General features: G+C 43.0%; 1 protein-coding gene across 4 annotated transcripts in view; it reads left to right on the forward strand.

The window, feature by feature from the left end:
• The first annotated feature begins 2404 nt into the window (after window positions 1-2404).
• Window positions 2405-27137, forward strand: part of LOC133407829 (ras-GEF domain-containing family member 1C-like) — a 44008-nt gene continuing 19275 nt past the window's right edge. Inside the window, exons 1-4 of one of the 4 annotated variants that reach the window (XM_061686097.1) lie at window positions 2405-3592; window positions 4941-5076; window positions 15757-15923; window positions 16057-16130. In XM_061686097.1, the coding sequence (XP_061542081.1) occupies window positions 15761-15923; window positions 16057-16130 (237 nt within the window). In that variant the 5' untranslated portion in view covers window positions 2405-3592; window positions 4941-5076; window positions 15757-15760. Of the gene's footprint in view, window positions 3593-4720; window positions 5077-15756; window positions 15924-16056; window positions 16131-27137 lie in introns of those variants that run through there. The other 3 variants (XM_061686096.1, XM_061686098.1, XM_061686099.1) reach the window with 3 other exon arrangements.

The raw sequence follows: 27137 nt of genomic DNA on the forward strand, positions 1-27137 counted from the left end.
GAGGTGCTGATTTTGGAGGTGCTGATTTTCATCCCAACCGCTTCACACTCTGCTGCGAACGGCTCCAGTGAGAGCCCATCTGCAGGACTCCCCGAGGGACACGGTGGAGCGCCTTCTCCAAGTCCATAAAACACATGCAGACTAGTTGGGCGAACTCCCATGCACCCTCGAGGACCCTACTGAGAGTGTAGAGCTGGTCCACTGTTCCACAGCCAGCACGAAAACTACGTCCTCTCCAGCACCCCTGAATAGACCTTACCAGGGAGGCTGAGGAGTGTGATCACCATGTAGTTTTAACACACCCTCCGGTCCCGAGTCGAGGTCAGCAGCACCCCATCCCCACTATACACAGTATTGATGGTGCACTGCTTCCCCCTCCTGAGACACCGGGTGGTAGATCGGAATTTCCTCGAAGCCGTCATGAAGTCTTTCTCCATGGCCTCACCGAACCCTTCCCACGCTCGAGTGGGAAGAGTCCCACGGGCCAAAAAGGCCCGATAGGACTCTTTCTTCAGCTTGACGGCATCCCTCACTGCTGATGTCCACCAACGGTTTCGGCGGTTGCTGCCACGACAGGCACCGACGACCTTACGGCCACAGCTTCGTTTGGCCGTCTCGGCAATGGAGGCGTGGAACATGGTCCACTCGGACTCAATGTCTCCCGCCTCTCCTGGAATGTGGGTGAAGTTCTGCTGGAGGTGGGATTTGAAACTCCTTCTGACAGGGGATTCTGCCAGACGTTCCCAGCAGCCCTCACAATATGTTTGGGTGTGCCAGGTCGGACCGGCATCTTCCCCCACCATCGGAGCCAACACATCACCAGGTGGTGATCAGTTGAGCTCCGCCGCTCTCCGAGTGTCCAAGATATGCGGCTGCAAGTCCGATGACACGACCACAGAGTTTATCATCGAACTGCGGCCTAGGGTGTCCTGGTGCCAAGTGCGCATATGGACACCCTTATGCCTGAACATGGTGTTCGTTATGGACAATCCGTGATGAGCACATAAATCCAATAACAGAACACCACTCACTCACGCTCAGGCCCTCACACAAACCTGTTGCTAGGAAACCCTTTCCTCTACAAACAATAAACTTCCCTGACGCTGGTGCCTGAAAATATAATTGCTGAATCATGAGGAGTGAGGCACAGTTACAGTAAAGACAGACGTGTCGATGTGATGGGGCAGCTTTAAGGCTTGCCACACACAAGCGACAAGGCAGAATGCAACTGAAATGAACCATCGCAAAAACAAAACAAAAAAACTACAGTCGGTGACATCACCGCACACCAAGCAATTTTACACCACACATAGCTCAACGTCATGCTGCAACTGAAAGACTGCAATCCTCTATAGGGTTTTGAAGGTCCACAAAAGTATACTGTACTGTTATTTTTTTTAGAACCACAAAAACTTGTCAAGGAAGAAGCGGATTGCCACAAAGAGAGGAAAGGGCAAAGGAGCGAGATGATATTTTGAGAGACTGTCAACAATGATCTATCACCCAGTTCACTGACTGCATTCGTCTATTTCGGCCACAGAGACTCTCCGCTCTTTGCTTTCTAGCCACAGGTTCATATGACATTATTAATATTGTCGAGTAGTACTGTAAAACACAACTATGCTTAGAACCGTAAACGTTTTGTGAAAGCTTGTGCATTTTTGATTGGCTGTTTAATCTGCAACATTGCGACACAGTTCACCGGTTATTTAATTTTTTTAATTGTAAAACCAGCGGCCTGTGGCTGGCCACTCATGAAAACTAGTTGCCGAACCACACACACTTCGCGACAATTCAGCTGGTTTCGGTCACGTCGCTCGGTGTGCGGCGGACCTACGGGTATAAAGACAACACTTGCTGAAGCAGGCTGACAACAGGTAGATTAGAAGAGCCATGTGAGGTTTCTTTGTGCCTCTATCTGGTGTGTATCCTTCCCATTATGATGGAGCAGCTTGTCAATAATTGCTAAGATAAGGGCAACTCTGGAGTTAATGATCACACCGGTGACAGACTATTATTGTTCTTTCTTCTTTCATCTCTCCTACCCTTTATCATTTTGCCTCTCACTTATTCTCATTCTTCCAATGTTTGTCTCCTCAGAAATTACATGTGAATGCTTAGAGATGCTGCTACTGAGCCAAATTTCCAAAGAAGGAAATTAATTGAGGATGACGGTTACATTAGAGCAGTATAGAGATGACATCAAAGCAATCTGACTAGACGCTTGATGAGTCATTGTGATCAGACACACTCTTTTATTTATTTATTTTTTTCAATAATGATTTATTTCTAGATTTTTAGTCAACATTCCAAATACATCAGTATACAGTACATTGACATATTCGAAATGAAAAGACTTATAGAAAAACAACACCATCAACAAGGTGAAAACAAAACAAAAAACTAGACATTTTGATAATAATAGTAATAAAAATGTCATCATATATATTAAAAAAAAATACACTATAAGTATACAGTGAGAATAAAAAAAACACCCAGACATGTCCACTTTATGGAACCTGAAAAATAAATCAGTCAGGATTTTAGTTCCTAAATGTAAGTAAGTATTGAGTGAATAACAACCGTATGAGCCAAGAGATATTTCTCCCATCCATTTCTATTCCGCTTGTCGTCATTTGGGTCGCGGGTGAGCTGGCGCCTATCCAGGCTGATTTTGGGTAAGAGGCAGGATACACCCAGGACTGGTCGCCAGTCAATCACAGGTCTAATAGCTATTTCCCGGCACTACCAAGGACACATCAGTCAGCACGAATTGAATTCATCCACTTCATTGTCGCATGCGTCTGCGTTTTGAGTCCCATCTTGTTGTGTTAGGACTGTACCGTGATTTGCTCCCTTTTCAGTCACCATTTCTGCAGTCATTGGGTAGCCTCACATGTCTATGTCCATAGCAGTACCACTGACTAGTCTTGATGTCGCCCAGCACTTGGACAACGGCAATGTCACTGATAATGGAGATGTCGAGAGCTGCTGGTCAAACAGTTGTGAGTGAGATGGAAAAAGAACACAGGTTATTATCTATGTTTTATTAAGTTTGTCAAAAAGGGATCTTGCTTCTCATATATTGGGTTCACTGTATCTCTACTATTTGCAATTTCCTTGACAAAGAATTGAGTAATGCATTATTACACTCACTATAACTAAATTGGATCATGTGCTGTATTCTGTTTGTATACTGTTGTTTTGGCATCGTTGTCGTTCATGGCTATTCATAAAGTCAAAATGTTCTAACAATGAGTTTGGATCATTCAGCAATGGTGCAGCTTCTTGATGTGACAAAACAGCTGTCATATGATAGCATTAGTGTTGATGTTGGTTTCTCAGCCTCCACACAAAAACCTTCCCCTCATTTGCTTTCCTAACTGCTGCCTCTGCTGTCACGTGTGATTTCCTGGAGGGTCACTGGTTGAGAAGTCATGGGAGACAGAGGCTGAAGAGTCAGAGAAGAGAGTGACCAAAGAGGCAGAAAAATAGAAAATGACATTTACATCAGGACATCAGTAAGTCGCTTGATCGGCTGCAGCATCTGCAACGTAAACCCTGGCCTGGTCGTCGGCCAATTGCAGGTAAGGTGAGTCTTAAGGCTAAAGTTACTTTTCAAATGAATGCTGAAGTTTATCTTGTCGGCATATAAAAAAAGAGGAAACATTCGCCTAAGCAACAGTATTTTTTTGGTGCGTTGGTCTGGTTAACGCATACATGCAGGCGCGCACGCTTCTCACACACACACACACACTCTCACATACACACACAGAATAACCCAGGCAGCACTGTCTGTGAGTCATATCAATATTCTCAAAGTCCTCTAACTCTTTTGCATAATGTATGGTTCTTCAGCGATTATACACCCACTCAATGCCCCCTGCAGATGTTCCTCACTTAAAGCAGTGACTTAAAGCATTACTGCAGTCATCTCTCTGTCTTGTTGTCTATCTGTCTAGGTGCCTACCCAAATCCATCCATCAAAGCTATCATCCACCCATCCATCCATCCATCCATTGCAAATCGATCCCTCTAACATATAGCCATCTAGCTAGTAAAGTCAAGTCAAGTTTATTTGTATAGCCCCTAATCACGAAAGGGTCTCAAAGGGCTTCACAAGTCCACAGTTGGCAAAGCTCTGTGAGTATTTGACCAAAAATGAGACCGGTAGCATCGTCACTTGCAAAACATGCAAGTCCATCTTGGAATCAATTCAAAGCACAAGTGAAATAGAAACTGAGAAATGTTACATTTGTAATGTTCTGTCTTACCCATGCTATGGAACACAACATGAAACTAAAACAATCGACTTTGACTCGACTTTCATCACATTGACAATGACTATAAAAAATCTTTATCTACTATCTATTGGTAATCTAGCTCCCTATCAATAATTTATTGATGTATCCATCCAATAAATATAACAATCAATCGATATTCCATCCATCCATCAATTGGTGTGTTCAGCTGCATGCTATGTACTTCTGCAAATGTGCATTCTGTCCAACATGACTAATACAACAGCCACATTGGTCCTTATAATTGGTGCTTCATTATCACCAACACCCGACCTGAAAGCGCCATTGGCTTGGCTTGTCGTATCGCATGTCTGTGTCTGCTTCCTCACAGGAAAAAACGGAAGCGTGGAAGGAAAAAAGGTACTGTATGAGATGACTGGGAGGCGACAGTAGGTTTAAACACCCACTTCCAAAATCACTTTAAATATCAGCTTCACACTTAATGAGGTTGCATAAGCGAAACTGAGTGAACATCCACAGGGTGAGGTAACCCCAGGAAGTCGATAGGCTCCGCAGACTCTGACTGCATTCTTTACAGGAGTGTTTGTGTGTGCACTTTGTGGCTTATGTCCGATGAGGTGATGTCACACTCCATTATTCTTGGATTGCCCTGATGCCGAAATTGTGTGCGTGTGTTAGTGTGTGTGTGTGTGTGTCCACAGAGAGCCTGTCAGGAGGGGAGAGCCGAGAGCTCTAGTGAACAGGAGCACAGGAGCAGAGTGTCGCCTCTTGTTAAATTACGGAAAGGACGGGAGGCGAGGGGGCAGGAAGAAAGGTTAGAGCACAAATTTCCCTCAAAGGTACCTGTCACTTTGGAGGGGCTCCACTTTCTATCCACCCTGTAAAGGTACATCTTACTACAACACACTCATGTTTGACAGAGAGGCAATTTTCTGCTTCAGCTGCAAGCAAAATTTATATAAATCCCATATAGTGACACATTATTTCAAAATGATTTCATGTGCTTGTGTGAAGGTGAACTATCTACTTTGTTAATACATTGTTACCTTGACTTACACCTTTAAGTTGTTCTAAGACCATGCTCGTAACTTAAAACTTGCATCTCAAATCATCTTTCCCCCTTGAAATGAAAGGAAATGCCATTAATCCAATCCAGTGTATTAAAAAGACAAATAGCACTCTACAGAAATGTCCATCCATCCATCCATCCATTTTCTGAGCCGCTTCTCCTCACTAGGGTCGCGGGCGTGCTGGAGCCTATCCCAGCTGTCATCGGGCAGGAGGCGGGGTACACCCTGAACTGGCTGCCAGCCAATCGCAGGGCACATACAAGCAAACAAACAACCATTCGCACTCACAGTCACACCTACGGGCAATTTAGAGTCTCCAATTAATGCATGTTTGTGGGAGGAAACCGGAGTGCCCGGAGAAAACCCACGCAGGCACGGGAGAACATGCAAACTCCACACAGGCGGGGCCGGGGATTGAACCCAGGTCCTCAGAACTGTGTGAGGCTGACGCTCTAACCAGTCGTCCACCGTGCAGCTCGAAGCAAGCACTTGGCTTCTTTTTTTGAAGAACTGTTCACTATCTGCTGCTTGTTGTGCACTTGGCTGCCCCCATCGGGTCACTCCTAAGTCGAGGTACCACTGTACAGTATAATACAAAGCAGAACAATTGTATGACAAATGAAGGGGTCCACTAAAGGCTACAGTGTTATTCTGCAACAAAAAAATCTTCATGAGTTAATGGTGCAGAATAGCTCCATTTAGAAAATTATTTGAAGTTAAGGAAGAAGAAAATCTTCGTCTCGATTAATAATGTACTTGGCTTTTGTCCTGAAATATTGAAAAATGAACAGAAAATAGATTCTCTATCAATGAAGATGGCATGAGCACAAGAACATAGCAGACAAAACAATCATTTTACCTTTATAAAAAACCTGCACATTTTTTTTTTTAATGGTGCAGTGCTTTGTCACGAGGAGACTAAGATCTATCATCTATCGATCACTTCGCACAGGAGATTGCAAGATGGGACTTCTTTGCCTGTGAGGCAGGTGGGCTAGCAACTCCACCATTGTGCTGGACTATATAAATTAAATTACACTTATACAGTAGTACATCCAATCAGATTGCTCTGATATCATGGTGATCACAGTACCTTGCGGGGGAATTAATGCATGCTATCAGGGGATTGCTCTGATATGCTCTCATAATATTACCTGTTGTAGAGTTTGGTGCTTTTATTCGAATTTCGCAACTAGAGCACTTTATGTGAAAAATACTGAACATTTTATCAAGACTAGTTGTTCATTTAGAGACCAAAAAATAAATCCTTCCTATGTAGGGTTAAAATGCAATGAAATTGTAGCATGGAAAAAGACCTACCTGCAAGTGAGTCATGATGAACACATCGCAAAAGCATCCACCTGGATTTTATACAAGCTGCCATGTTGTCCCAGATGTTTACACAGGCCTTGGTGGAGCTGATACTACCATCACATCACTGTGGTCTTATGGTGTCTCGGGCTGCAAATCCTTGGACTTAAATAGCTGTGTTAAAGAAAAAGCTGGAGAGAAATTTCAGCTGTGCACATGTGATCAACAGTAGCAGAATGTTGACAGTGCGGCTTTGAGTCATGCTCATCACACCTCACATCTGTTTTGGAGCGATAAGCGATCCCTCTTCTCGGGAGCACAATCATTACAAGCCAAGAGCTGATGGATTATTAGACATTAGCGATTCTAATAAGTGACACAGCGAGGATGATGTCAGTGCCTCCGTAGGGAGACTGGCTGAACCATGATGTCATGGGCTCCAGCTAATCATGTCCGGGGCTCTTCATTAGTGCACGGGAGCTCGACGGCATTGGCGGCATGCACAATGGATGATGTCATCCGTCTCACTTGCCTCTGGCCCAGTTGGGCTTAGGGCAGTGTCAGTGTTCAACAATGAACTGTGAGAGCTGATGCTTGGTGACAAGAGAGAACACGACGGAGTGAAATGCAATTCGGACGCAAATCAAACAAATTTTCGCTCAACGCTTCACCCTCTATCTATAGGGAACTCATTGGAAATACTGTACTTGGAAAAGATACTTTGTGTATCACTGGGCTTTTCTTTGTCATGTTCTCAAAAGTTTATATAAGGCAAAGTTTTAGGCCACCAATTTTAGGCCACCAGCAATTATTTTGACATAGTACAAAAGGTACAACAAAGGTACAGTTGAGAAATTGCATTAATTAGTGTTCCATTCCATTTATTAAAAAAATAAATAAATAAAAAATGGTTCCTGCCCTCCACTATATTTGTTGTTAGTATATTGTTAGTTCTATGTATTTTTTGTTTTTAGTTTTGTTTGACATGCAGAATCTTTTGGCTGGTCCTCAGATACACGTCATCCATGATGTACAAATTCTACAAGTTTATGGTACACACAGTGCAGTTTAAAAGGGAGGTCAAACCTCCGTCTTCATTTTCTGATGAAATTCTAGGAAAGACGGCGGCACGCTGGACGACTGGTTAGAGTGTCAGCCTCACAGTTCTGAGGACCCGGGTTCAATCCCCGGCCCCGCCTGTGTGGAATTTGCATGTTCTCCCCGTGCCTGCGTGGGTTTTCTCCGGGCACTCCGGTTTCCTCCCACATCCCAAAAACGTGCATTAATTGGAGACTCTAAATTGCCCTTAGGCATGACTGTGAGTGCGAATGGTTGTTTGTTTGTATGTGCCCTGCGATTGGTTGGCAACCAGTTCAGGGTGTACCCCGCCTCCTGCCCGATGACAGCTGGGATAGGCTCCAGCACGCCCGCGACCCTAGTGAGGATAAGCGGCTCAGAAAATGGATTCGAGGAAAGAGCCTTACAAAAAAAATGGTCATCGGTCATTATAGCATTGTTTAGTTCTGTTGTTGTTGTTTTTTTTTTTTTTTTTTTTTTAACCTTTTCTGTTTGGCTCTTTAGGTCATGCAGTATGGTGCATCTGTATGCCTTTTTATTTTTTTATTTTTTTGAATGCCGGAACAGTTTTTGGATACAACAGAGAGAGTTCTATATACTCCCTGTCATTTGTATTGAGACGAATGTTTAGTGGAGATTCAGTCTGACAGAAAAAGGTTTGAAGGGGACAAACACAGAGAAAATAGAGAACAGGACAAAAACAACTGTAAACAATAACAGCATGTCATATTGTTTTTTATGACAAAATTAATAATGCATGGGAGTTGTATTTTATCTATATCTTGGGAAGTCAGTGCTACACCCTGTGAGGATGGGACATGATGAGTAGAAAATAGGGCAGGCTCTAATAGGTATAAAATTAAAAAGACTAGCACAGAATTATATATTATATTTTATATATAGTATGTTATGGTAGTGGCAACAAATTGGATTTTATACTGTTCTCGTTATTTATTGACATATAAAGGATTTCGTTTTTTGGTTATCATGCAGCCTTATGGTGCTTACCTGCTCATGGTTTATGTAGAAAAAAAAATGAAATAGAATCTCACTTTTTGAAACGAGCATGAAAATGTCGTCGGCACTAAAATGTCCTGCAGGAGAATGACAGTGAATCACAGTCATGCATGCTCTTTTGGTCCTCTGCAGCCTCCAGGCAGAGAGTAAGTTGTGTTAGAAGCAAACGGACGTATTCAGTATGCATTGTTTTCACGGGCACATCGTTTGTCATAGGAAATATCACGCCGGGTCCTTGCTTACCGCTTGTCGCTCTCCCTCTTCTTACTCAATCACCGATCTAAGGGTGACAAGAATGGACAAAAACGGAGCGTTTCGGCAAAGAAAACCCATCTGTCACCCTGGCAACGGGGCACGGCGGGAGGGATATTATCCAGCAGAGGCCTGTCAATCTCATTGTCTGCAGCAGCCTGCATGGTTGGCAAGTGAGAAAATGAAAAGCAGCTTGGTAAGAAGGCAAGCATTGATTGGAAGAAGGACTTATTTAGAGACGTTATGTCTAGAAAGATGTATTGAAGGATCCGTCACCCCACTTTTCATTTACACTTCAGAAATGCCCCATTCCAAGTTGTATTACTGTGTTTATTATCAGGAGACGAGTGCCTGTCTCATTGTCATAGCGAGCCTGGAACAACTTCTTTAGACGTCTATAATATTGATAACACGTTAACAGAAAGCCAATACTTTGGTTATGACGTTATGGCATCACTGCACAATCAGAGCACTTACTTAGCATTCAATTAGATTGCTGTGATGTCATTCCCCCTACACCGGTTGCAGCCGCTGGGATAAGGGGGGTTTGCTACGATAGTGTCTGATGTATTAACCAATGTTCTAATTGTGAATTTATTTATTTCAAAAGCATTCTAGCCAGAAAAGCCTTTTTTTAGTGATTTCTAATTCATTGCTCGTGATGTGAATTGATTAGAATTGAGCGATTCCGATTCCATCCTCATATCGATTCTTATTGGGTGAGGGAATGAAATAATAAAAATCACACATGAGATAGTTGATTTCACTATCATTATATATAACTTTATAAAATATAATAATACAAAAATGTTACTGTCCGCATATTGGAAGTATTCCCCAGCTTTGATGAAATTAAAGCTTTGCAAATGTTTTCCAGTGCAATATAGCCAAACGTTAGTGTTTCTGCCTTGATTCCATATTGGAAATGTTCACAACCGAAATACACACGTGTGAAGTCGCCCCTCTTTTGTGACCTAAGAGGAATGACAAGCGGAATTGTCAGGCAAGCAAACAAACAATTCCTACAAGTCAAATGCTGGGAACCGGTTCTGAAAAATAACCAATTTTCAATTCCCATCAATTCAAATCATTCCCTATTCATTACCACTACTGTTATTATGAAAATTTACATTCTTGGACTTGCAGGAAGTACATTGTTATATTAAAAGTAATCATACCATGATTTATGCCAAATATGTTTGAAGGACCCGACAAAAACTTGAGTGCGCTGTTTCTGTTCGATTTTACTCGGCAAGAAACCACATTTGGTAACTTCAGTCACATTCAAAATGGATGACTCTTTTAATCGTGTAAGGGTGGATTTCTGTTGTATTCCCATGAGTAAATCTCATGCATCATTGAATAATATTGTGTTCAATTGGAAGATGTGTTGTTTAATAAGTGCCACTGGGACACGACGCCTATATGTTCACATGCACTTTAGTCTCGGGAGAGATATGATGGATTAACAACCGCCGACAGGGGTGGGGAGAATTCTGCTGTGCCCTTTTATGATCCAGTCATCCTTTCTATCCATGTCAAGCAGACATGACGCACGTGAGAAAGTGTCAGACACCATTACACCATTCAACACCAGTCAAACATGCTCATGAAACTCATCATCGGTTCAAACCACTTGCTCCCTATTCTGAAACTGCAATTCCACAGCCCTGTATTTATTTATTGTGTATGTGTGTGTATATGTGCATAGTGCATGTATACACTACAGTATGCATTGTTTTATTTGTGTGATTTTAATCACTTGTTTAATTGTTCATTGTCTTTCAATTTACTGAAATGCACATGAAATGTATTATTATTATTATTAGTATGAAAATTAAATACATCAACATGGCTGTTTGACAAACAAGACAGTACGTTATTTCCCCCCATTTGGCTTGATAAATATTGAAGCTGACCTCCTTGGCCCTGATGAGTCTATAAATTCTTTTTCAACTATTTCTATAGAGGTTAAGTTCAGATTTACCATAGCTAGTGTAAGTGTAGTGTATTTTGGTGGGCGTCTATACACATTTTCCTCCATGTGGTCGTGTAAGCTCCTGCATCCTGCTGGTCCATGAACCACAGGGAAAGTGGCAGAGGCCTCCAGCATATTGAACAAGCTCTGTTCTGGGCCCATGAAGCACCTAACAGACCCGCTCACCGTAGGGAATCTGAGAATGAAGAGGACCTCTGCTTGGAGATTCAGTGTGTGAGGCATATTTGAGACAATAACGTGTGAAGAGGAAGTGTGAGTGCTGTGAGAGAGTCCCTGCATAGATATCCCCTCTGGTTGTTCATGACAGGCTGCAACATGTGAAGGGGAGAAAGCTCAACTTAACACAACTCTTGGCGGTTACTTGAAATAACTTCTTTTTTGGGTCATGACACAGTTAAGCCTGCCTGCCGTACCTTATCAATGAAGACAAATGTTGCATTTTTTCACGCAGCATGACGATCATATTTATGGAGTGTGAGGTAGCAGGGCCTTCCCGTTTTAGTTTATGGAGTGCAGGGATTTATGAAAGAACATACTGTTGCCCAATCTCAGTCCATCCATTATCACTGGTGTAAATCGCTTCCATCAACTCAAACATCTGTGCATCTGAAAACCTACAGCCTGAGCCTGACACAACATTCAGTGTCCAAAGGCCTGGTTCACTCCGTCTTTTCGACTTCATCCTCAAAGGTGTTTAAACTGGGCTCGAGGTCAGGTCAGGGGATTCAAGTCCTTCCACACCTTTATGAATGTTGTTTTGGGTGCTGAAGAATAATTAAGCTGCTGGAGAAAAAGGCCTTCCCTAAACTGTTCCCACAAAGTCGGAAGTATAGAATTGTCTAACGTGTCTTGTTATATTAATATGCAGAGAAATTTAAGGCGTCTAGTGTAACTCCCGATTGGTTAGCTAACTGATTACAAAGTGTGACTTTGTTCCATGAAATTGTGTTACTTTATTCCCATCAGGCTAGTCTCTTTTTTTAGCGTTTCTCATGGCTGCACTGCTTCCAGTACATGTATGATGAGGATGTTATATTTTGTTTTGTCCAATCAAATGTCAGTCTCAATGTGTTGCCATGGCAATCTAATCTACCCAGGGCCTTCAGAATTAGTAGTGCTGTCCGATGTAACTTCAACTAGATTAGCTCTCTTTAACCAACACATTTCAAATTCATGCTCCGAATGTCAGCTGGCTGGCCCTCGATGATGTCGGCATTTTAATGTCCTCTGATTGGTTGGTCAGAGAAAACCCAGTGCAACAACTAGCGAAGACACGTCTATTGTGATCTGTGCACATTAATACATTTAATAATCAGCATCTCAGGTGAGTATGATGTATATTTATTTGGAGTATATACTTTTGTCATGTTATGAGATAAATCACTGCTCCTGACGATGTACAGTATATTGCACAGGCGCGTCTACTGTCATTTCACGTTTTTGTATTGTATTGATAGCTTTTATAATTGGTGGTGGTGGTGTTTTTTGTTTTATTTTAATTGACCCATCAGTGACTCCATAATTTTTTTTCTTTCAACCCTCTTTCACTTGGCATGGAACAGACCATTCTGGCTATTTTTGTTGTGGTTTCTGTTCTCTCCTCTCAAAGTCCAAAGTGCTTTGCTAAGGGGGCAGGCAAGGCTGGCAGAGTCCACCAAGCTTCCCTTTCCCCCTCTTCCACCCCAAAAGACAGCTCTTTTTGTCACATTAGCTGTTTATCCCTCTATCTTTTAAAAGGGAGAACGGCGGGCCAGGACATTCAGCGACAGAGGGGCGCCTGGGGAAAATGAGGAGTGAATGACCATTGGTGCCAGTCGTGACTGAGTCGCATGGCAAATGTAGTTCCTTAGCGTTTTGTGCGCGAAACAAGTGGACTGAAAATGTCCTTCCTCTCTCATCCAGACCTCGTTGCAGTGAAGCTCTTGAAGCCCTTCAAGCATTTCATTACTGCCATCTATTTTCATTGCTCTCCTGTCTGTCCTGCTGTGCTTGGCACAGGTCACGCCAGCTGAACATAACATCTTTTAAAGACTGTTACTGGCAACCCATTTTGTCACTTAGAATAGAATTCACAATGTTTGACTGACACCTCATTTGTTACAGCCCATTTCACAGGTGATTCAAACATGTAGCGGATGGAATTACAATTTCACATAATTTTGGGCTCACTTTCACTGGAATATATTATTATGAGGTGCGCTTGGGCCTGCAGGAGTGCCAAGGTTGTTTGAGAAATAGAAAATATTTGCAGTGATAGAAAAACTACATGTGACATGGAGCCAGGGAGGCCAAAAGCAGAGGAAACAACAGGAAAGTTCATTAGTCGTAAGTCAACATAGATACAGTATAACACATAACACTGTTAATCACAATTTAGATCAGCACCAAATTGTACACCTTCATAAATAACTGTCTCCCGCACATTATGTCAGTAAGATTCATGCATTCATGGATTCACTAATTGAGGAGGAAAAAAATTATATTGAAATGTTATGAAATTCTGCACTAAACAACCATAAACTGTATCCTCAGCTCTGCGCATCCTAAATAGTTGCAGTCGTCTCTGCCTATTAAAGCCCTTTGATTTAAAGAGCATTGTAAAATTGATGCAGCAATCTCACTGCTGTCAGATGTACTGTATAGGTTGTTTCCCCATGTAGAAGCACCACAGCTTCTGATAAAGGTGAAATGTGGGTGTTATTTTCCCCATGTAAATCGACTTGGTGGAAGGAAAAAAAAGAGCAAACAAGCACTGATACTTTGTAAGTGTGAACACGCTGTCACGGATACTGCAGCAACACCCTCGCTGTATAATTTCAGCATCTGAGGGGAGAGAAGGGATGTGAAACACTTGAGAGAGAGTGTGTGTGTGTGTGTCTGTTTGTGTGTGTCTGTGTCTGTCCTTTCACAGGCACATACAGTACAGTCAAAAGATCGGCTTCAATGTGTAAAAGTAAAGCTTGGACCTTGGTGACCTGCATGCATCTCTAAAATATGTTGTGGCGCAGGAGAGAGTGTTATTCTTGCAAAATCTAATGCCCAATATCTGCCCAGGCCCAGAAACAGGCTCCAAGTACAAGACAGTTCACAAACATGGTCGCTCGTGTGCTAACAAGGGATCTTTGCCACACTGCATCTCATTCATTCATTCATTGTCCGCACCGCTTCTCCTCACTAGGGTCACGGGCGTGCTGGAGCCTATCCCAGATATCGTCGGGCGAGAGGTGGAGTACACCCTGAACTGGTCGCCAGCCAATCGCAGGGCACATATAAACAAACAACCATTCGCACTCACATTGACACATAGAGGGAATGTAGAGTCTTCAGTTGCATGTTTTTGGGATGTGGGAGGAAACCGGAGGACCTGGAGAAAACCCACACAGGCACGGGGAGAACATGCAAACTCCACACAGGCGAGGCCGGATTTGAACCCGGGTCCTGAGAACTGTGAGGCAGATGTGCTAACCAGTCGTCCACCGTGCCGCCTACTGCATCTCATGTGCTTAATAATTTCCCTCTCAGCCCATCACTGTACAAAACTTCCCTGCAAATGAATTACCCCCCTTACTGTCCTCATAAGAGCCCCCGCGACTTTAGCAGCCAGTGTGAAACCGTTGGTCGCCCGACTCCCTGAACTCATTACTCCGGCTTCTCCTCTCCTCTTTGGAAGGACGCTTTGCCCCATTGTTGTGTTTGAATGAGGTTAATGATATTCATTAACTGTAATTTCAGTGAAAATATCCTCAGTCTCAAAATGTCAAGGTCTCATTGGAGAGATGACCCTCACCGCGTCACTCAAACCGTGCTCGTGGAAGCTTTGCCGAGAGATTACAAACAAAAAAGACTGTTTCTTACCTGAGAACTGTGGTGCAGATGTGTTAACCACAATTCCCACCATGCTGCCCCAAATTGTACATGATTATACAATTATTATGATATTAATATAATGCGGGCTGTGCATTTGGTTCCTGGGCCTTCAGTGGGGAATTATCAGACATAATCCAGCTCTCTGTACCAGTATCACATCCCATATAGAAACCATCAATAGTCAAGTTTATTTGTATAGCCCTTTGTCACAAAAGAGTCTCAAATGGCTTCACAAAACTCAAAACTCTACTTAAGGGGGGAAAAAAAGAAGAAACAATACTATCGGAAAAAAACCTATTTAATTTTACGGCACACTATCAAACAAAAAATGTCACAAAAAGTATGAATACTGAAATAATTGATGAAGTAAATTTGCTCATAAATGTACTTACTCAGTGTGAAATCTGGGTGTGTTTAATTGAACAAAAAGCCGATGGAAGCCATGACTTATTTTGTCGCACAGTACGAATGGCAATGGATCTATCGATTTCTCCCATCTAACAAACGAGCAATTCATTGTTCTGCCTTTCACTATATGTCACTGGCATAGCTTGATGAACAAAGATTTGCACTGAATAAATATTTTTCAGACAAATGAAACAGAATTTGACAATTTCCCGTGGCACCCCTAATGACCTTGCCTTCATTAGAAAGATTGGGAAGCACTCAGCTATAATGATAGTATTGTCCACTGCACAATTAAAAGCTTGATATCTCTTATTTGCATCATCAAGGAGGTTTACAATGTGGTCAAACCCGCTGATGAGGTGTTTTATTATTCGAGAAGAACATGTTGTTTAAAGAGTATATAAAACAACTTTTATTGTTGATTTCGCAGCCCCGTCTTCCGGTAGCGTTTTGTTTTGAAAGTGTGGACCGGATGTTGTGCGTGTTATTCCAGGCGGATGCCGTCTGCGAGTACTTGTGTGCGCTCTGGTCCGACCTCCTGCAGCAGTCCTGTGGCGGTGCTGCTTATCTCCGTGGTGTCTCGTCTCGGCGCGGAACAGGACGGTCGCCGGTCGCCACGCCTTTGGGGAGCCTCTGACACGGCGTCAGCTCGCCTTTCGGGTCCGTGCTTTCCACCGTGGCAGGATTCCTCCCTTTTTCTCCACGCACATCAATCACGCACGCTGCGGCGCCTGTTTGGAGTGTGATCGGACTGCTGCGTGGACGTTAATCATTTCGGGGGTGGTTTTCGCAGGTCCACTCGTGTTTTCATCGCTCGTCGGGACAGCTACACGTCGGATCAAGAATGGGGCTCGCTGTGTAGTGGTGGTAAGAAAGGACAACCTGACATTATCCTTATAAACGTACTGTAATTGTAATAGACTCACGCAAAAAAAAACAAAAAAAAACAACAGCAACAGCAAAAAAAAAAAAAAAAACGATGACAATTTGAATTAATTGCACCTTTGTGTGTTTGGAGCGAGTGTGTTTCGAATGAGGGGAACCCCTCAATTGACCATGTGACGCTGCCACAGTATTCGAGTCTGTCAAGATTGATCTTGGTGGCCATTGATCGCTCATGTAATTATCACACCACTCGGAGTTGAAACGTTCTTTTTGTTGTTGTAATCATCGGTGAGTAGATGCGTGATACCTGCTCTACCATGCTCTCCCTGGCCACATCTTTAGGCACACCTGTACGGTCTCATGAGATCCAATGCAGAGAGCTGTATCCGATACTACCGATTTTACAGCAAAATATTATCCGTTTTTGATTGACAGTTCAATTTGATGCATGCCTACTGCTGTGTGTAGAGTGAGTTCTAATATTTTGGTTCAACTTGCAGTGGCAAAATATTATGCAGTGCAGTTTTACATCACTACGACAACTACAGTAACAGGCAAGAATCAATTAGCAAGCGCATTGATATCTTTGCACGTGTATTGTGGACTGAATATTCTGTATATTTGATTGTTCAGGTGTATACTGAATTAGCGGGTTGTGTGTCATGTTGGACAGATGCATTGGTGGGATTCATATTGTAGAAGATGATCCAAAAGCAAAAATCACAATGATGCACTAATATATATATATATTTATTTATATTTTTTGGCTTCAGGCAGGATGTAGCAGCTTGGCAAAGTGAGCTATAAAGGATTTGTTATCCGTCTTCGGCAGCTTACTGCAAGGTGCACAAGTGCTCGGCAAGCTCTGTCACAAACCAGTTAGGTGGGGAGGAAGTCTGTAAGGTTCGCTGCTATTACCAGTCAAGCCACTTGCGTGCGTCGGTCCCACTCCCTCAGCTCCTCGCTGTGCTTCGTATCACATTTGGGGATCTTTACAGCTTCCTCCAGCTTAGGATGCCACCCTGAATATTGTGTTTTTGATCAGCTACACAGGCAGGGTGTTCTTCTCGTAGGCGCCACATGCCTTTTGAATTGATTTCCCCCACCATTGATTAACTGCTGTGCAAAATGGCCCTTTTCACAACAGTCATACTGACATGATGAAACAGTCAATGGCGGGAAAGATGCCATGATAATTACAGTTCCATTCAGTTTAGGTTCTTGACAGGCAGCTTCCTGCAATTTGACGTTGTTGTGCAATTTGTCGAGACTAGTAGAGTAGCTGTCATGCAGACTCTTAAGGCTTCTTTATACTCGCGCGGACGGCGACCGCGCTGACGTCACTGCGGCTATCCCGCACGCAGTACGCCTTGATACTCGAGCGCAACCCACGCGCGCAGTTTTTAAAATGTACTGCAGTTCAGCTCCAAGTCGGGGGTGTCGCTACGGCTGGTATTGGCTAGGGCGCCACAGGGTGGAGTTTACTCTCCATTTTTTGGGCCATTTCCGGTTGCCGTTTTTACTTTCCTTTCCGTAACAGGGAACAAAGCAACAACAGCAATGGCGACCGTGGAACAGAGTCTGCTAGAACAAATGGACCTAGATGACCAGATGATACGTTTAATTATGCTGCAAAATCGACCGAGAAGGCGGCGGCGTAGGCGCTATGTGGAACCGGGAGGAGCGCTGATTATAAAGAGGCCTTGAGGAATGGCCGGTACATTTCATTGTATGCTATCTACAAGTGTAATATTTAGTGATGGGAAAGAGAAGCAATACTCATTAAGGCTTCAAAATAATTGTAGCAGATTATTTAACAGATACAGGGGTTTGAGCCTAGGATACCTGGTAAATTAAGATGATTCTGATTCTGCCATTTATGTCCTAGAAGTGTTTTTTAAGCCAATATTTACAGTAATTATGATTTTACTACTGCTTTTGAGTAGGTTTGTGATAGACTATAGCAGGGTTCACCAACATAGTGCTCGCGGGCACCAGGTCGCCCCCAAGGACCACATGTGTAACCCGCAGGCCTGTTATAAAAACAGCTCACCAGTGATGGGATGTTGTGATTTGCTCAGTATTGTCAAATTGATCCCTTAAAAATGTAAACACCTGCAGATATTTATGTGAGTTAAGTGTTGCATGTTGGTATGTATCTTTTTCCTACCGTTTTAAATTGTGGATAATGATTGTGAGAAATCATTAACATGATCAGACTTCACACAGATAAATATAATTAATTATTAAAAACATAACTAATGGTAATTTGAGCCAGTTCGTAATTTCAGAAGTATGTATCAAAGTGCTAGCCCTTTACATTCATCAGGACCCAAGAAGTAGCTCTGTTTCAAAAAGGTTGGTGACCCCTGGACGAGAGGAGCCCCTGTACTTAGAAATGTGTCAGTCGTGAGCATCTCACTTCACCCCCTTGATGTCGGTGGTCGGTGCAGTCGTTTTGTAGATTAATCATCATCATTGCTGCACACGAAACCGGTCCGTGGCGCAAAAAGGGTTGGCGACAACCCCGATCAGCTGATCGGAAAAAAGTAGTTCAATGTCCATCCTTCAACCTCAGTGATGGAAATGCACACTCGGAGGCTGACCTTTTTGGGGAATTCCACCGGGTCCCGCGGGAGTGAACTTTACTATCAATCACGTGCTTGAGCAAGAGTGGAAGTGAAAAGTCATCGGGAGCGGGAATTGTGATAACAAAGTCACCGGGAATGAACGGCAGCGGAAAACATGATGCAGTTCAATTTTATTTCAACTTTAATCAAATCGATATTTGAACATTTCACCTTAGAATTGTGCGAAACATTGCTCACTCGGGATTGGGCTCAATCCCCGTGGGAGTGGGAGTGAGCGGGATTTGGTGGGATATTTTTCTTTTTTTTGTTTTTTTTTTTTACATGCGGGATTGGTTGGGAGTGGGATCAACCTCTGTGGGAGTGGGAGGGAGCGGGCGTCAACATCCACTTCCGTGTCAGCCTCTAATGCACACCCCTCGGATGCATCAGAAAAATATAGAGTTGTGTAAGGGGAAGGGGCCTCCAAATATTCTGGTGTTTTTTCAATCCATGCATCCATTTTCTACAACGGTTCTAAATTGTCTGTCGATATGGATGTGTTTTTTTTCAATTCCTGATATTATCCTTAACTTGTCTAATGATGGCCTAAGTCTCAATTTCAAGCATTTCATTTGATTGTCTTGTTTCCTGAGATGCTCGAGTGTGCATGAGTCACGACGAGTGTGCAGGTACTGGCATAGGCGTTACCTGCAATACGTGTTCCCTCCGACTTGACTTAGGTTCGCAAAGAAGACCAGGTGTGCTGCTGTTAATTAGAGTATGAGGCAGGTTCGCAGAGCAGGAGGTCTCTCAGTGTTTATGTAAGAAGAGGGCAGGGTCTGTTTCGCTGTCTGGGGCAGGGAGACGCAGTCGTCCGCTTGCATTGACAGCTTTATTGCAGCCACAAGGTTTATTGTGGTGCACAAGGTATGAGGGGGGAGGCTTGTGCGTGTTTGTGTGAGTGTGGCTCAATGCAGGAATTCCAATCGTCTATTCCACAGACATGAGATAATTCCAGCACGGTATTGAGGCAGAGCAATCAAAACAGCAATATAGAAACAACCTAACAGGGGATTGATACAACCCCGAAGGATCTTGGTAGTCCTCTTAATCAATTCATTATTCGGTTATGCTGTGACTGACTGGCGACTCGTCCAGGGTGTTCCCCACCTCTCGCCCAAAGTCAGCTGGGATAGGTTTTGGTTCCTCTGCGTCCCTAATGAGGTCAAGCAGAACATGGTGAATGGTAAACGGAGTGCACTTATATCGTGCTTCATCTACACCATCACAGTGTCCAAAGCGCTTTACAAAGCCTCTCATTCATCCATTCACACACACATTCTTGCACGAATGGGCGGCTGCTGCCGTGCAAGGCGCTCCCAAATTAGGGTCCAGCGTCGTGCCCAAGGACGCTTCGACATACAGACAGTCTGAGCCAGGATTCGAACTGGCGACTCTTCGGTCACTGGACGACCTGCTCTACTGACTGAGCCACAGCCGCCCGCACAAAAGAAAATGGAGGGATGGATGTGCATCCATCCCTACTTCCATACTTTTTGCGAACAGTTCTCGGATGATATTACCGCGGCAAGGTCCATGAGGGTATGCGTTGGTGGTGTTGAAGACCCCCATGACATACCCTTGAGATGAACTATTCTGGAGCTTTTGAGCCGGGCCCTCTCTCTGACTTCACAAAGGTTCTTTTGGATGTATTGACAAAGCCAAATGAATGACTGACTCCTTATTTTTCTTCCATTTTCACTTACTGTAGATGGAATGGTCAAGTGTTGCAATACTTCCAGTCCATATACTTTATGTCAGACAGGAACTGAAATCTTTTCAGGAGGTCTCATGCGGGGAAATTGCATAATACGGAAAGGAATAATATATATATATGGTGCAAAGTAAAACCAAAAATGCCCAGTGTGCATTTTCATCTCATCGTCAAAACATCTTCCGAGTGTTCCTGCTCAATGGGGAAACACTTCAGTTTGACAGTTGTTGGAGACGAGTCAGATTAAATAAGGCTGTGGGTTGGGGGGGGGGGGGGGGGGGGGGGTCGGAGTTTGTCGTGTAGTGGTTCTGACATGTATCATGCTGTGGCCCTGAACTGGTTAAGTGGCTTAGAAAATGGATTCATGGATTATGAAGGAGAACATATATTTTTTTTTGATGGTGCACCTGACAAAGTCTTCCATGATGTCCTCTTACTGGTGAACTTGATGAGGAGAGTCACTCTGTCAAAAGACTGATTTGCATGGCTACAGGAGGGACAAGAAGGAATTTTGACAGAGAACAAGGAGCGAAATCGGGAAGCCTCAGTGGGGAATTCAACAAGCATCTAATTACATCCCAACAGGAGCCCTGACTCCATGGAAACGCTTCACACATTCACAGTAGGAGCGACCCTTGCTTGCCACCACATGCCCATTGACACACATGGATTGGCTGGGATGAAAAAGGAACGGAATATGATTGCATCCTACTCGGACTCTTCTGTTATCTCCCTTATCTAAGCATCTTTTCACATCACACACAGGTTCAGCACAATTTCCATATCATTTTAGTTGTATACATATATCACATTCATGTTATGACTGCTCAGACCACTAGTTACACGTTCGTTACCTGTCATCAATGAGTTTTGAGAGGTGTAATTTATTTTCGTAATCTTGTGTTCTCTCTTTAGGCATTGTTGTGTAGTAAATCCTATCTATACCATGATAACCAAAGATCAATGATGCAATCAGTATACAGTGTAAATAGATACATGATTTTGGTTTCGCTACATTGGAAAAACAAGGTAAAGAATTTCTTCAGTTGAGCCAACTAATGAAATGTGCTTTCTCTAATAGGATTAGAGAATATGAATCAAGAATTACAATCAGACCAGATTGCGTATTCCCCCAGCACTAATTTTGGCGCATTGACATCATACATCAAAAGTAATACAGTGCACGGCATCTGCCCACGCTAGTCATAATGAGCAGATAGATAGCACATCTGCACGAGAGGAGGCAGCCGTGATGACTCTTGTAGACATCTGATTTTTAGATTTGCATCTGTTAGCGTTTTGGCAGCGTATTGCGCAGGTTTGCTGTGTTTGGATTGGCTCATTAAGATGAGCCCTTTGAGGTATTACACATGTAGTATAGTTTGTTTCAGCCTCTGCGCCACTTGTCTTTTCATTCCCTGATTCTTCTGTTCTCTAGCCCTTAAGTGGGAATAAATATTGATATTTAGAGAGAAAATTGCCTCATGCCGATTTCAGGGATGGTTGTAGATTGAAATATTTGGAAGTATACGTGATTCCCTTTCAAAGATGTGTATCCCCATTGTGAATGGCAGATTCATGACACTCGCAGATCAGCGTTATCGCCGTTAAGAGTCCGCCTCATCTCAGCGCCAATTATGTGTAAATAAGATTCATGCATGGTCAGATACCCTCATTTAATTGAGTCTCATTATACAGCCCATCAAAAAGGAGAAAAGAAATGCAAGTGTAATCTTTCACGATAATGATACGCTTTCTGATCATCTTGTCTTTTTTTTGCCTTCAGTCCAATATAAGTGACGTTTTATTATGGTAAAAAAAAAGTTCAACTGAATGCTGTGTTGTTTTGCCCATTTGTTTATATGGCAATTGCGCTATGGTGCCTAAATATGCAAACATTTTGAAATCTGTCCACCATGATTGTGACCTACAACCTGCACAACACAATTGCGAAGAAACATTTTTTTTTGGGGGGTAAAAATTAATAACCAAGATAATATTGTTGCACAAGTGTCCACCCCCTCTTACAAGATGTGACTGTGATCAGAATTGACCAGTCACATTCAAACCCGTGTTAAACCACCCAGCTGCCACCATTTTAAAATGCTTCTGATTAACCCTAAATAAAGTTCAGCTCTTCCAGTAGGCTTTCCATAAATTTTTTGCTTTCTAGCAGAATCCTGAAGGTTTTCTGCTCACACTGACTGCTATTTGGAGCTGTACATAATCCCCTCCACCTTAACTAAGGCCCCAGTTCGAGCTGAAAATCGGAAAAACAGCCCCAAAGCAAGATGCTGCCACAATCATGCTTCACTGGAGGTGTGGAGGTCTTTTGGTGATGAGCAGCGTTGCGTTTGTGCCAAATATACAGTACCTTTTGGAATTATGACCAAAAAGCTTGAAACAATGACATCCCTCTGATTGCCGTGGAAGCTCTCTGCAGACTATGGGTTGAGCTGTAAAGTGTGATTTAAAAAATGCCTGGAAAATCCTACTAGAACATATTTAAGGTTATTCAGAGGCACTTAAAAAAGGTGGCAGGTGTGTGCTGACTCCCAATTAACATGAGTTTTAATGCGATTGATTCATTCTGAACATTGCCACGTACCCACTCATAAGAGGGTGTGCACACTTGTGCAACCACATTATCACAGTTGCTTATGTTTACCTTCCCCTCTTTAAAATATATTTTTTTTCTGTTCAATTGAGTTTTAAATGTCGTAAGTGACATTAATAGTGGAAAATTTCTTATATCACAAAAACCTGGCATTTGAAAAGGGGTGTGTCGACTTCAAATATCCACTCTGCATCCCATGTGCTATAAATGATTTGTACAACACTTTGGTCAGCCCTGTTGTCTTTAAATATGCTCTAGAAATACATTTGGATTGAATTGGATACATGATGCCTACGCCATAACATTGACTCCACCATGTCTTGACTCGATGTTTTGTATCGCGTTTTCATTCAGTGTTTCTTTAGAGCCATTGCCAACTACTGGCACGGCAGTAGTATATATTAAAGTGTTTTTATTCGTTTTTAATGAATGGGGATCGTCTTGACAACATTGTCCTCTGTGAGTGAAACTTACACATTGAAGAAAAAGTTTTAGTCGGTCGTCATGTGGTACCCTTCAATCCTCGCAGCTTGCCTTTGCATAGCCTCTGAAAGATGTATCACCCTCCTCCTCTATTGCTGAATAGTAGCGCAGATGGTTGCACTTACAGTGAAGGTGTGACAAATTTGTACTCCCAACTCTTTCAGCTCCTTTATACAAGCCCATACACATGACCCACCCAGATATGCATGCACACAACTGTGTCCAAACTCGCTCAAGAATGAGGATGATGGCTTGTGGGGTGTGGATCAGAATTGTCAGTGGTCTTTGGAGTTGGATGGATAGAGTCTGTGGGTGCGGAACAGGTGCCGCGCGACAACCTGTGTGGAGTCACATTCGTGACAAGAAAGGGAGTCGGGGAGGGTGTCCCTGATAAGTGTGATTCCCCAACATGTGCCATACCATAGCCTGGGGGGGAAATGGGTGGGGGTTGGGGCTGAAATGCCTCTGCGGTAACTCAATCCTATGTTGGGCTGCTGTGTGGGTGCAAGTTTATTTTTTTCTTCAAGGCACAATGAACACATTTGTTTGTGGGTTTCGCTCCTCCTCAAACAGACACACCATGGGCCACAATGGTGAGCCGGGTGAACATATGGGTGCATTATACGTTGTTTAGCTCTGCACTTGTACACCACCATTCAGTTTTCACACTTTGGAGTACAAAAGCATCCCAATAGGGAAGCAGAATGTTGACTGGGCAATGAATGGAGGGGCGTCCAAGTGGTGCAAGGCTGTAGGTCGAAATAGGGACAGTGAGGCTAAACTTAACCATCCGTTCAGTTCATCAATTCATCCATTGTTATACGCATCTGTAATATAAAAATACGCATGGACAGTATAATAGTAGCTGATGTAAAAATGTCTGCAATGTTTATGGAATGTGTTGTTTTTCGTAAATTAGATACTATTTTTTGTGAGACTACTGTGGTTGAGGTGGGCAAAACACTTTGACAGGATTCCTCTGTGATTATTAATGTAATGACCTTACAATTCTTCTTTCCCAGATATCCAAAATTCCCAGTTGTAGATAAAGCTTATATGTAGCCTTCAATATTTTCACTAAAAGATGACCTCAGTGATGATGGATGGTAACAAAGATGCCACTGTTCTCCATCTACACCATTCGAGCCTCACCTTTGTCCTTTGACGCTGTAATGACAAAGGTCAGATTGTGATTCGATTTGGACTGACTAAGCCTCTTGTGTCTACTGCTTTAAACCGAGTTACTCCTTACACGCACACATGCACACACACACACAGGTATGTGTGTGTCATGCTAGTTATATGCAGTGAAACAGGTTTTCACAGATGACTCGGAAACGAAAGAAGAGAAACTATGTTGTCAAGCTGTCTGATGGCTTCAGGTTTAAGGCCATTGTTTCATGAACACTGCGAGGACACACCTCTGCTTTACCCGCTCACAACTACACACACACACACACACACACACACACACACACACACACACGCATGCATGCACACGACTAGACAGTCAGGGGTGCTGATAAAGAATGACTGTCTGCAGACAGTGCCATTGTGTTGATCGCAATCGAACAAAGCAAGTGATGATCACGATAACCGTCCGAGTGAAGCTCAGATGACAGGTGCACGCGCACATCCGTGGCGTAAGGGGTTTGAACAATGACACTCTCAGTCTAGACAGTGCAGGGCTGCTGTGGTTGGCCAATGGCGCGTTCCACACTCACCTGTTCTTAAACATTTTTAATAGCTTTACCCCTCCCACACTCTTTAAATACATTTAATCTCATTAAAGCACACTTAAATGTATTACAAAACATTTTTTAAAAGTATTCTTTCGCACTGGTTCTTGCGCTCTTGCATGCACACTTCTCCAAATAAGATGCAAAGTGTGCTTACTTCAAGCTAATAAGTTGTTAATAACATTTGGAGTTTACTGTAAAACTGACAAATAAGACAAAAGACAATTAAACACCCTACTATTTAACCAAATCATATAATTTCCTCTAACAAAAGTCAGCTAGCTTAATGGTGCTGGTGAACCGTCTGAACGGAAATTAGCATAGATGTTAGGGTGATTGTAAACCTTCAAAGAACTACTACTTTAACACACACAGAGCATCAACCCATACAAACAGAGCATGCAACAATAATCATGGGCATATATTCTCTCTGCTCTGTCAGAAAAGTGATTTTTACTGGAGCTTAGTTGGGGACCTTCTCTGCATCTTCTTCTTCAGTAATTACGATGCGTCTCTTCCAGTAGACCTCAGTGCTGCCCGGCATGATGCGGCACAACAAGGTACTACACTGTAGGCAGGCAACTTTAAATTCGGATTTGCCAATATTCTGTAAAAAAAGCAAAACAAAACCAATCGCTTTAAAATCTGTGATATAGCGGGCGCGTAAATGATGAACCGCAGTGTAGCGGGGGAAGGACTGGTTCATGTAAATGTGTTTTTCAAACATAACCTAAATTTTACTGACAAATGATTCCTTTTGTTACCCAAGTATCTGACTCAATGTGTAAGGGTAGTTTCGCTCTTATGCCTGGATCAGACTTCGGGATTTTAGCTCTGGTCGTGGTCCGATTTCCTATACCCTAAAAGCTGCTCTCATTGTCACGTGTCAGTGACTGTTTACATGCACAAATCGATGCGGTTACTGACATACTTCAGCCTCTCTGCATTTACGACATGGTAGAGGTCGCTGCAGAGTGTTTGAATGTGGTCGCCACTTGCAGTTTTTTTTAAATGTTTGGGTTCAGTCGATTTATTTCTATTGTTTGCATGCAAATTTACTGAGTGACCTGATGTGTCATTCACGTGCAGACATTGATGACTGGTTTTCACGTGCAGAGGGGCTCCTCGACAGAGACTTTGAGATACTGTAGTAGCTGCAGGATGGCTGTGACCCAATGGTGAATCACACGTAGACAGCTGCCGTTGAGGAGGTGGGGCGGTTGTAGTAAACTGAAGATTATCTCAAATGATACAGGAAGTCTTTGACAGTAGCATGTAGAATAAGTGCAAGATGAATTGTGTCAGGGAGCGTTTGCGTCCGTGGAATGATTTATAGATTTTGGATATTACAAAAACACTTTCAACTCTTAGGCTTCACCTATAAGACAGTCAAGTTCCTTCCAGTTTTCATTTTTTTTCTCATTTATCAGGCCACGTCTCTGCGGTAATGCAATCCAATGGAGGTTACTGCAAGGGCACCACCAACTTCTGAAACTAATTTAGATAGTGACACATCACATTTTGAGAAGGAAACATGAGATAAGGACCTAGTTTGATTTATTTTAAACTGCAAGACTACCGCCACAAAATAAACAAATGCATCATCATCCAATTCCAGACAGTTATAAAATATCCATTTTCTGTACCGCTTTATCCTCACAAGGGTCGCGGGTGTGCTGGAGCCTATCCCGCCTATCTTCGGGTGAGAGGCGGGGTACACCTGAACTGGTCGCCAGCCAATCCCAGGGCACATATAAACAAACAACCATTCGTGCACACATTCACACTTAAGGGCAATTCAGAGTT

Source organism: Phycodurus eques, chromosome 9 (assembly GCF_024500275.1).
Source record: "Phycodurus eques isolate BA_2022a chromosome 9, UOR_Pequ_1.1, whole genome shotgun sequence".
Lineage (NCBI taxonomy): Eukaryota > Metazoa > Chordata > Actinopteri > Syngnathiformes > Syngnathidae > Phycodurus > Phycodurus eques.